This window comes from Nyctereutes procyonoides, unplaced genomic scaffold (assembly GCF_905146905.1).
Source record: "Nyctereutes procyonoides isolate TBG_1078 unplaced genomic scaffold, NYPRO_anot_genome, whole genome shotgun sequence".
In the NCBI taxonomy this organism is placed as follows: Eukaryota; Metazoa; Chordata; class Mammalia; order Carnivora; family Canidae; genus Nyctereutes; species Nyctereutes procyonoides.
Genome location: NW_026575024.1, coordinates 26,918,126 through 26,929,762, shown reverse-complemented (window position 1 = coordinate 26,929,762; position 11,637 = coordinate 26,918,126). Strand labels below are relative to the sequence as shown.

The 11,637-nt window shown below is 47.5% G+C and overlaps 1 protein-coding gene across 3 annotated transcripts in view; it reads left to right on the top strand.

Moving 5' to 3' along the window:
* Positions 1–9,306: 9,306 nt before the first annotated feature.
* HM13 (histocompatibility minor 13) overlaps positions 9,307–11,637 on the top strand; it is a 40,744-nt gene continuing 38,413 nt past the window's right edge. For all 3 annotated transcript variants that reach the window (XR_008661206.1, XM_055300249.1, XM_055300255.1), the window contains exon 1: positions 9,307–9,580. Coding sequence is in view for 2 of the 3 variants with exons in the window: in XM_055300249.1 (XP_055156224.1) it covers positions 9,398–9,580 (183 nt within the window). In the remaining variant the exon portion in view is untranslated. The remainder of the gene's footprint in view (positions 9,581–11,637) is intronic.

Genomic DNA, 11,637 nt, shown 5'->3' with positions numbered 1-11,637 from the left:
AACACCCTTTGCCCACCCCCTCAAAAGAAGTGATCTCCAATGGCAGAATTTCAGGCACTATTAAAATTGAGGGGCTCTTTTTGGGCATTCAGGCCCTGTTCCCTGTATAACGCCAGAGTTGCTGCCCCACTGTGGAAAGGGCTCTGGGCTGGGAGGCCCAGCTGGGATTCTAGCACAGCTCTGAATCTGATTCCCCGCTGTGCTTTTACCAAGTCCCTTCCTCTCTCTGGGACTCTGTATTCCCCCCCAGAGAGATGGGCACAAGGATACTATTCTTCTGGCCTCCTTCAGCACACTGCCATCATAAGGCAGCTGGAGACCAGGTGCAATCCAGTGTTTTAGTATTACCAGAGAATGATGTGGTTTAAAAACCTGGCCTTCCTTCCTCATTTCTCCCTTTATGAAGAATGTAATCTTAGAATTGGAAAGATGGTTTCAGTACAGGGAAGAGTTTGAGCCAAAGCATGAAGGCTGAGAGAATCTAGGGACCTAAGAGTCACTAGTATGTTGAAGTGTAGGTATAATGCTGGGGGCGAAGAGAGAATAAGCTAGAAGAAAAGGCCAGATGTGGTTAAACACCACCAATGACCAGTTCTAGGATGAGGATATTGCCTCAGGGACTTCCTAAGACAGTCTCCAGCCTGGGTCCAACCCATGTACTTCTGCTATTGTGGGACATAGCCGTGTTGGATGAGGGACAGCCTGGAGGCCAATGAGAACACACCAGGAATCAGTCCCTCATCTATTAATTCATGAGTACCCTGGGCAAATCATTTAGCCTTTCTGTACCTCAGATTCCTCACATGTAAATGAGGACAATGAAGATGCTGACCCATAGGGTGGCATGAGGATCAAATGGGTTAGTTACTAAATATAAATGTCAAGCACACTGCATGGGAAGTAAGTACCCCATGAATGCAGATTATAATTACCAAGACGATGATTGAGCATCTACCACATGCCTGGTCCTCTCCAGACAGTAGATGTGCAGGGTAAAAAGTGGTGAACACTGTAGATAATTCTGCCATCCAGGGGCTCACAGTCTAACACAAGGGATAAACCAAAAAAGAAAACTGCATAAAAGCAGAAATAATTGTTTTTAATTACAGATTGTTGCATCAGATCTCAATCTTAACCCCCAAATTTAGGCATGCAAGAAGTACTCGTTTTTTTATTTTCTCAGAAAGCAAATTAATTTCAGGAAGTCTGGCTGGCTCAGTCGAAGAGTATGTGACTCTTGATCTTGAGGTCTTGAGTTTGAGCCCCACATTTCAGGTAGAGATTACCTTAAAAAAAAAAAAAAAAGGAAAGAGGGGCGATGGATGACTCAGTGGTTGAGCATCTCCCTTGAGCTCAGGTGATGATCCCAGGATCCTGGGATCGAGTCCTGCATCAGGCTCCCTACAGGAAGCCTGCTTCTCCCTCTGCCTATGTCTCTGCCTCTCTCTGTGTGTGTCTCTCATGAATAAATAATTAAAACCTTAAAAAGATAAAATAAAAATAAATAAATAAGAAAAAAAAACAAATTAATTCCTATCTTTATTGCCCTTGTCCTTCTATACTAGAGAGAAATTCAGTCTCTGCCCTTACTGAAAACTATTCCCCACCAAGAGAAAAGAAGGGAAGCCGGGGGCCTCTCCCTGGCACTGGACCACTCTGGCTGCTGTGCCCAAGCTCTGTACAAGCCCCAAAGTCCAGCAGCCCCTGCTTCTAAGCCCGGGGCCTCGAAGTCTTGCTGGAAGCTGGGATCACCAGGCCTGGATCCATCCCCCATAGAGTCTGGCTGCCTCTTTTGGGGGCAGTGTCAAGAAGGGGACAAAAGGATCCCCCGATCCCAGACTCCATCGACCTTCCTTCCCTCCTAGAGTTCCTAGGGTTCCTTTGCATCTCCCATTGCCCTTTCCCTCGGAAGAACTGAGCTCTCTCTACAACAAGAATTCGCAAACTCAACAACAAAATAAGTGTGAAGCTTGCTAACCAGATAACTCATGCCCTACCTAGAGGGGGCAACATAGCTTAGCCCACAAACTGCCATCAGGCAGTGTGGTCTAATGGTTAGGAGGCCACATTCTAGAGCTTTGCTGCCTGGGTTCAATACTGGTGCTACTGCTCACTATCTGTGAGCTCCTAGGCAAGCTACTTAGCCACTCTATGCCAGCTCCTTTAGCCACAGAAAGAAATATCACTTGTACCTACCTGTACAACAGCCTCACGGGAGGAAGCACTTGGAACCATGCCTGACATCAGTAGGTAGTCAATAAATATTAGTGCCCATGACATGAAAACGAAGCCTGAGATTGCTGAAGCCTCTAACGGTTCAAGAGAGTCCAAATATCCAAAGTTTTATTTTGAAATCACTCTGCTTTTTAGCTTTGGCAACAGAGTGAAAACAGTTGTTGAATGTGTGAACGTAAAGGGTGTACAAAACACATCTGTGAGCAGGACTGGACCTAGGAAGCTGGCACCTTCCACATCTGTTCTGCCAAGTTTAAATGTATAGAAAATGGGGGATGCCTGGGTGGCTCAGTGGCTGAGTTCCTTTGGCTCAAGTGGTGATCTTGGGGTCCTGGGATCAAGTCCTACATCAGGCTCCCCACAGGGAGCCTGCTTCTCCCTCTGCCTATGTCTCTTGACTTTCTCTCTGTGTCTCTCATGAATAAATAAATAAAACCTTAAAAAAAAAAAAAGTAGAGAAAATGGAAGCCAAAAAGGAAAGAGTCTTGGAGACAGCTTCAGCTTTGAACTCTATGACCAAACCTTCCCTAGGCAAGAAATACAAAAAGGAGAGGAGAAAATAGAGACAAAAACCACAAATTGAAAAAAACAAAACAAAAAACAAAAAACAAAACAAAACAAAAAAACCACAAATTGATTTCTCAAATTATCCTAGTACATAGCACATTGCCCACTGCAGAGTTATGTGCTATGAGGATTATTTTTTCTTTTAAGACACTGAGATAAAAAATTTAAAGTAACATTAAAGCTAAGACTCATTCGAAAGAGCTAAAAAATCCAGGTGAGACGTGTGCCTGGGTGGCTCAGTCAGTTGAGCCTCTGCCTTGGGCTGAGGTCATGATTCCAGAGTCCCGAGATTGAGCCCCACATTGGGCTCCCTGCTCGTCAGGGAGCCTGCTTCTCCCTCTCCCTCTGCCTGCAGTTCTGCCTGTTTGTGCTCTCTCTGTCAAATAAATAAATAATTTTTTTAATTTAAAAAAGAAGAAAAAAGATATTGAAATATCCTGGAAGAGATGATGTGGCCTGGATTGTCCAGCAGCCTTGGATATGGACAGCCCCCATATTTCTGTGTCTGGATTGGCCTCAAAGTCAAAGGCTGTATTTAAGCCTCAGAGCCGACCGACTGCTTTTCTAGAAGCCAGGTAACAGCTTTTCCATAGCCAGTGTCCTGAGGACCATCTTGGATATACTGGTGCCGCCCAAGCTGTGTCGGTTAATTGGCCTAGGCTGCCCTCTGCTGACAGAAGGGGACATTAGCACAGGGAGTAGCTGCCTCCCAAAGAAACACCACCAGATTGAAAGAGAAAGATAGAGGACACCTGTCCCCCCAAAATCTTCCCTGTCTTGGTTAATGTGATCTTTGTCATCCAGTAGCTCAGTTCAGAGATGCAGGACTCAGTTTCTCCTCCTTCTTTACACCCCATCACGGAGTGTTGTTGATTCTATTTTTTTTAATATTTTACTTATTCATGAGCGACACAGAGAGAGAGGCAGAGAGAGACAAAGGCAGAGGGAGAAGCAGGCTCCATGCAGGGAGCCCGATGTGGGACTTGATCCCAGGATTCCAGGATCACTCTCTGGGCCGAAGGCTTATCGCTTAACCGCTGAGCCACCCAGGAGTCCCTTGTTGTTATTGTTTTAATCCCCAATTCCCACTCTCATTGGAATCCCTCTATTGGGAACCATTCAAATGTGCTTGATGTATACTCTTTAATAATAATATTCTTTTTTTTATTTTTATTTATTTATGTATGATAGTCACAGAGAGAGAGAGAGGCAGAGACATAGGCAGAGGGAGAAGCAGGCTCCATGCACCGGGAGCCCGATGTGGGATTCGATCCCAGGTCTCCAGGATCGCGCCCTGGGCCAAAGGCCGGAGCTAAACCGCTGTGCCACCCAGGGATCCCTAATAATAATATTCTAAAATATTCTTGTTAGATTTTCAATGTTCCTATGTGATATGTACTTTTAATTTATGCAAATCATATCATACATTTCTTAATGCTCATCTCCGCATTTTTAAAAAAGATTTTATTTACTTATTTGAGAGAGGGAGAGTGAGAGAGCACAAGTAGCGGGAGGGGCAGAGGGAGAAGCAGACTCCCCCTTGAGCAGGAAATGGAAGTGGGGCTCGATCCCAGACCCTGAGATCATGACCTGAGCCAAAGTCACTTAATCACTGAGCCATCCAGGTGTTCCTCAGCTCCACATTTTAAAGATCTATACATGTTGTTAAAGATTAGGGAGATTATAAGGAAGGCATTTGGTACCCTACTCAGATCCCCTTCAGGAGACATAGTGGCCAAACCCCTAGCTGTTAGGGGTGTTGACTGAGAGCCACTCACCATGGCCACCTTCTCTGGAGAATTGCCCTTGGTCAGACAGGAGCCAACTAGCCAGGGTATCTCTCCCCTGACTCCTAGCTGTGGCCAATGACTAACAGGTACACGGTGCAAGAGGCCTGGGCTCAAAGCAAGAACAATACTGTGGTGAAGTCTGTGCCCCAGAGCTCTCTTTTCAGGTCACAGTGAAAGGAGTCTCTGGCCAAGACCTCCTCTTCACTTAACCTTTTTTCTCCTGCATTCCCTCATACCCTTCCTCCTCCTAAGAACATTCCTCCTTGGAATCACTTAAACAAGAATCCTCACCTCAGGCTCTGCTTCTACTTGACCCATGAAAGTAACCATACATTATCGTCCCAACTGGTACCCTTTTGAGAGTGCAAGGGGTTCTATCACTAATGAGGCCAGTGCAGGGCACTTGGGTGGCTCAGTCGGTTAAGCATCTGCCTTCAGCTCAAGTCATGATCCCAGGGTCGTAGGATCAAGCCCCACATAGAGCCCCACAACAGGCTCCCTGCTCAGTGGGGAGCCTGCTTCTCCTTCTCCCTCTGCTGCTCCCCCTGCTTGTGCTCTCTCACTCTCTCTCTCTGTCAAATAAATAAATAAAATCCTTTAAATAAAAATAATAATAAAAGAGCATATAGCATGATTGTTCTCCCCAAACCAGGAGGCAACATCACCCTTGCTTTAGTGTGCTCTCAGATTGTTGCTTCTTGTTGCTGCCCAGCATCCCACGTATATACATCCAGCATATTTTGTCAATCCTTTCCCCAGTGACACATGCCTAGGTTTGCTTTAACCTCCTGCTACCAAGAAAAATAACAAACACTGCTGGAAATCTTTCAATTTACTCTAGGATTGTGGAGCTGAAAATAATTCACATGAGCACTTTGGGCCTCCAAAAAGATTTTTCCAAATGAGGATTTCAGCCTTAAGGCAAGAAGGTGCAGAGGCACCAAAGTGTTTCTCTCTGTTTCTTTTATCTTAGTAAGCCCCCTGGGATACTTATGCCAACTCCATCCTGCTAGAAATACAGGGGTTCCTTGGGATTCCCTGACTTTGGAACCCAACACAGAGCTGATGTTCAACTCAAGCTCTGAGGGATTATAGGGTGAGAAAGTAACGGCTAGGTTGAGAGAACAATATATTTACTCATCCATATATAAACATTTATTGAGCACATATATGTGAAGGCCCTGTGGTCTTGGCAGATAATAGGAATGACAAACATTTATACAGTTTTACTGCTTTCTGGCCCATTTTCTCAGAAGATCAAGAACATGGGACTACCTGGGCCCTGGGTTGGGCCCACGAATAAAGAGCTTCTCCTACACCAGCGGTTCTCAGACTACCTGTGCATGTGGAACGGCTGGAGATCCAGTAAGATCTGGGGTGGAGCTGAGATTCTGCATTTCTTCTAGGTTCCCAGATGATGCTGATGGGGCTAACCTGGGCACCACACCTTCATTAGGAAGGTCCTACAACCACAATACAATCACACCCAAACAATCCATATTCAAATTTCCTCATTCATCTGAAAATTTTCTTTACAGCCTACTTAAAAATGTTGTGACCCAGGATCCAATCACGGATGGTATTTTACACTTCTCTCCTTTCATCTGCAACAATCCCCATGGAGTTTTTTTTTACATGGTACTGACATTTTCAAAAAGGCCAGGCTAGTTCACTTGTAGAATATTCCACAGTCTGTATTTTTCTGACTTTTTCTGATGTTCCTTCATGAGTAGATGTGGGTCAAACATGTTTGGCAAGAAGGCCACACAGATGATGTGTCATGCGCATCATAGCACATCTGGTCATTTTATCCCATCCCATCCCATTTTGTCACTCCATCATAAAGGAAACTTTTTCCTTTTGTAATTAATAGGTAAGCTGTAGGGTAATGCTCTAAGACTGTATGGATAGCCTGTTCCTCAAAACTGACAACAGTTTCAGCATCCATTCATGATCTTTGCTTGTTATTTTTAGAAATAATTAAACATTCAATATTATGCGTAAATGCATAATATTATGCAAGTATGTGTGTAAGTATATATGAGAAAAAGTTGGAAAATCTGAAATCCGGGGACACCTGGGTGACTCAGTGGTTGGGTGTCTGCCTTCGGCTCAGGTCGTGATCCTGAGGTCCTGGGATTGAGTCCCACATCGGGCTCCCCACAGGGAGCCTGCTTCTCCCTCTGCCAATGTCTCTGTCTCTCTTTCTGTGTCTCTCATAAATAAATAAATAATCTGAAAAAAATCTGAAATCCATCCACAGTGACTGAGTATGAGTGAACAGGAGAGTGGGGCTACATCCTTCTCTAAAACAAATATTTGGTAATTTATCCCAGGCACTAAACAAGCTACATTCTTGACCTCAGTTCAGATATCCTCTGGGAAAGTAACCCCGTAAAGGAGGCTTCAGCAGATAAAGCCTCAGGGCACCCACCTACAGACTGCCTCATCCCTGTTTTCAGACAAAATCCAGACAGGTCCGCTCCAAACCGGAAATCCAACCCTCCAGAAGCCTTGACAGGATCTTTCTGAGCTTGGTCACCCCCTTAGTTCCCTGGGTCATATTCACAATCTCTGACTCTGGAGTGTAAAGAGAGATGGCCAGATCTGCCCTAGACAAACTAAATCAAATGCTCAGCCCAGTGGGAAGCAGGAGTGTCTCCAATTTCCAATCACGAACTCTCAGATGAGGCACAGAGCTGTGAGGCCTGGTTGCTGGGCAAACCCGGTGACCTGAATTATTGATGGATGAATTCATCAGGCACACTGCCTTCATCCATTCATTCAAGTCATGTCCAGCTTATTGAAAAACACAGCCTGAAACTGTACTCCATCTGCCCAGAACTAAGTTATTCTGGTCCAAACTCCTTAGCTTCCTTGTAGCTGAAATGTTGCAAAGAGCAAAGGCTTTTGAGTCCTACAGACCTGAGTTCAAGGGTCTCCTCTTCTATTCTGGCTGTGTAACCTTGGTCTGGCTAGTTTAGCTTACCTCTGTGAGGCTCAGTTTCCTCATCTGTAAAATGGGAGTAATCATCTCTTACTAATGTTATGGAGATAAAACACACACAGACACACAGACACCTACACATACATGAAGTTACTAGTTCAGTGCCTGGCACACACTAGACTAACAACTCTTTTTTTTTTTTTTAATGTAGGCTCCATGCCCACTGTGGAGCCCAACTTGAGGCTTGAACTTACATCCTGAGATCAAGACCTGAGCTGAGATCAAGAGTCAGACACTTAACGAACTAAGCCACCCAGATGCCCCAAAACAACTCTATTATTCAAACTCTTATAGTCTGGGATATCTGGGTGACTCAGTCAGTTAAGCATCTCAACTCTTGATTTCAGCTCAGGTCGTGATCTCAGGGTTATGAATTGAGCCCTGCAAGGAGCCCCACCTTGGGCTCTGTGCTGGGTATGGAGCCTGCTTAAGATTCTCTCTTTCCTTCTCCCTCTGTCCCTGCCCTCTAAAAAACACCCAAAACAAAACAAAAAACTTCTTGTAGTCTGACTTCTTACCTCTGTCTGCCCTCCCCGTGAAACCCATGTTCCAACCCCACCTCACCACCTGTTAAGCTTGGACCAGGCCATGTGATTTTATATTGTGTCATTTATCAACTTATACCTTCTCAGCTTTAAATCTACTTGTTTTGTCCTCTCCGTACTAATGGAGCTGGGCCTTGTTCTCTCCTTTCCCAGCTGACATGGTTAAGCTTTTTCAGTACAGTGTACCAAAGGGACATCGGAGAGGAATGGATCTTCTCTTCCTCGCTTCAGGTTGGCTTACCTTCTGGGTTCCTGGAGAGCATGCTTTTTTTCTCCACTACTTACTTGGCCCAAAGTTTCTCTAGTGGTAGGTGTCTGCATGGTGCAAATTTCTCAGTTTGCCTGCCACATACTTTCTCCAGCTTTTAACTAGGACAGCAATTGCATAGGCAAGAGTTCCAGACAGCACGGGGCTGCACCCAAGTTCAGGTTACTCCTACCCATACCTCCTCAGCCCTAGACACACATACTTTGGAAGCTCCACAGGACTGTCCACCTGCAGAGCCAGCCACCTGGTATCTGTCCTCTGAAACTGACGGGAACCACCCTGGCCCAAGCCACGTGCATAAGTGAACTAGATTCCTAGAGAGGGAAGTCCCTTTGAATTACTCAAGTCCATTAGCATACTATGTAAAACATAAGTACACACGGACATCCTCCAGATATCAAATTTTATTTATTTTATTCATTTTATGGTCTATCCAACATCTTCCCCAACCACCGCACTAAAAATACAAGCTTTCAGTCTCCGAGTATTGAGACGGACTCTTGCCTGTATTGTTCTTCTCTGTGTCCCCAGAGCCCAGGACAGCGTCTGGGCATCAAATATTTAAGGGGTTAAGGAACAATTGAATATTGGATGAACAGTCATGAATGAACAAATTCTTAGTTATTAGGATGAGGACTTGAGGGGAGCGGAACAGCCTGGGTGGAGGAAGTGGGCGAGGCCCGGGGCACAGGACCCTCAGGTCTCGCTAGGGACGATGGATGCCCACCGGCCCACCGCGGTGGTTGCGAGTTCCCTCCCCCACCGCTCGGGAGTTGCTTAGCAACTGGTCGCCCAGCCCTCCGCCACCGGTAGAGGGCGCGCGGGCGGGGAGACGTGAACGCGCACGCGTGCGCGGCGCGGACCGGCGAGGGCTGCACGTCACTTCCTGTTTCTTTAAGGGAACGTGGCTTTTCCCCGCAGCGCCCGTCTTCCCGTCGGTGTCTCTGCTGCGGCGGCCGGAGCGGACCCCGAGCGCAGCGTCGCCATGGACTCGGCCCTCAGCGACCCGCACAACGGCAGCGCCGAGGCAGGCGGCACAGCCAACGGCACGACGCGGCCGCCTTCCACGCCCGAGGGCATCGCGCTGGCCTACGGCAGCCTCCTGCTCATGGCGCTGCTGCCCATCTTCTTCGGCGCCCTGCGCTCCGTGCGCTGCGCCCGCGGCAAGGTAGGGTCCGAGGCAGAACCGCGCGCGCTTTCCACCTCCTACCCGGGACATGACTGACACGGACCTTCCGCACGCCCGCCCTAGCAGGACAGACACCTCCTCTCCCCGGACGCTGACCCTTGCCGGCACGGATCACCACCGCTTCCCCACCCCGAGCCCACATCCGGGAGCTGGCCTTAGCTGCCCCGGGATCTGACACCTTTTCATATAGGGACCGGCTTCTACCCCCACTCGGACCCTGACACATCCCTTCCCCTGTGCATCATGCTGCAAACACTGTCAGCCTCACATTGCGATTCGGGCATGTATTGTTCTGAGCCTGCTGGACCCAGCCAGCCTGGCCCCACTCTCTGCTCCGGCTGCTTATCCCATATGGGACACACCTCATCCTGCGCTCTGAGTCAACCCCCATCTGTACCTGATGCGCTCTGGTCCTGACAACTGAATGGTATAATCCCCTGTCATTCCTCCGTTGGAAACCTTGCCACATCCACCCTAGGGCAAATTCTAGCATCCAGACCCATCCTGAAATGGTGACACCTGTCTAACTGGAATCTGTGGCCTGTAGTGTGCTCTTCTAGAACCACCAGATCAGGCCCTTGCACCGCCTCAGAAAATTAACTCAAGGATATAGCCACAGCTCAGGCCCCAGTTTTTGCATCACTTCTCAGACCAGTTCCACTCAGCCAGCCCCTCAGAACCTAGCATCTTTTTTTTTTTTTTTTTTTTTAAAGCAAGCATAGACACCTTCTTTGCTGATTTGCTCTCCCTAACTGGTAGTCACTCAGTCTTGGACCTGTTCTAGACCGAGCCCAGACCCTGTTCCCAAATCCTCACCCTGTTCTCACCCCAGAACCTGACGCTCTCTCAAAGTAGCTTTTCTCCCGGTGCGCCCTGAGACAGTCCCTCCACCAAACTGGGCTCACCTGCTGAGCGACTTGAACTGCTGTTGGCCTCTCTTACCAGACCAGGCCAGACCCATTCCTGACCTTCCTCAACATATGTCCCATTGGGTACCTAGGAGGATTCCATCATCTCTCCCCACCCTCCATCTTCTTCCCTATATTAAGTCCTCTCCAGGCCTTAGCACCAGTGGCTTCTCATTTCCTGTCATCCTTTCCCCTCCTCATCTGTAGCTCCTCCCCTACCCAAACCTGAAGTTGAACCTAAACGGAAGCTGTCTTACCCAAAGAGGGCAGGTCCACAAAGCAGTTGCCACTTTGGAAACTGCTCAAGTGCAGGTTCTCAAAACATTACCCAACTTGAGGTCTGCCACCTTCCTTCCCCAAGATCAGAGAACTCTCTGTTGGCTCCTTCTGTGGGCAGACACAAAGGGGAGTAGTCAGCAGGGCTTAGATGGCCCTATTTGCCTTTCCATTCTGCCTCTTCTAAGCAGAGTGCAGGTGGCCTTCACCTTCCCTGCTGCCATGCCTTTTTGCAAACCCTTGGTGCAGGAGGAGGTTTTGAAATAAACCAAGACAAAGGAGGTCAAGGCAGAATGGCATGAACTGGGCAGCTTGATCTAAGGGGCTCCCAAAACTGAGTAATTCTCCTTGGTGTCTTCTACACAAGGATCACTAATCTCTTGAAGCATTTTACCAACAACAGAATTGCCTGAACTTCCACTGTTGTCAGGGGGTGGAGGATCAAAAATGAGTAAGTCAGAGCCCTGTTACCAAGGACTTTAGGTGCCTGGACAGAGGAAGTATAATTGGCAATGTGATTGCAGTACAGTAGTGCTGTGGGGTTTAAGTAGAAAGTTTGAGCATACTTGAGGCAGGGCAGGGAGGCTTTACACTGAAGGTGGGCTTAAGTCTTGGTGCAGAGGCAGAATTTCAGCCAGAAGGCATTCCAAGCAGTAAACCAAGTAAACAGCAGTACAAGACAGTTTAGGAGAGGGGCGCCTGGGTAGTGCAGTCAGTTAAGTGTCCGACTCTTGGTTTCATCTTGGGTCATGATCTCAGGGTGGTGAGATGGAGCCCTGTGTCCAGCCGAGTTGAGCATAGAGTCCACTTGAGATTCCCTCTCCCTCTTTGCCCCTCCCACTCATGCTCATG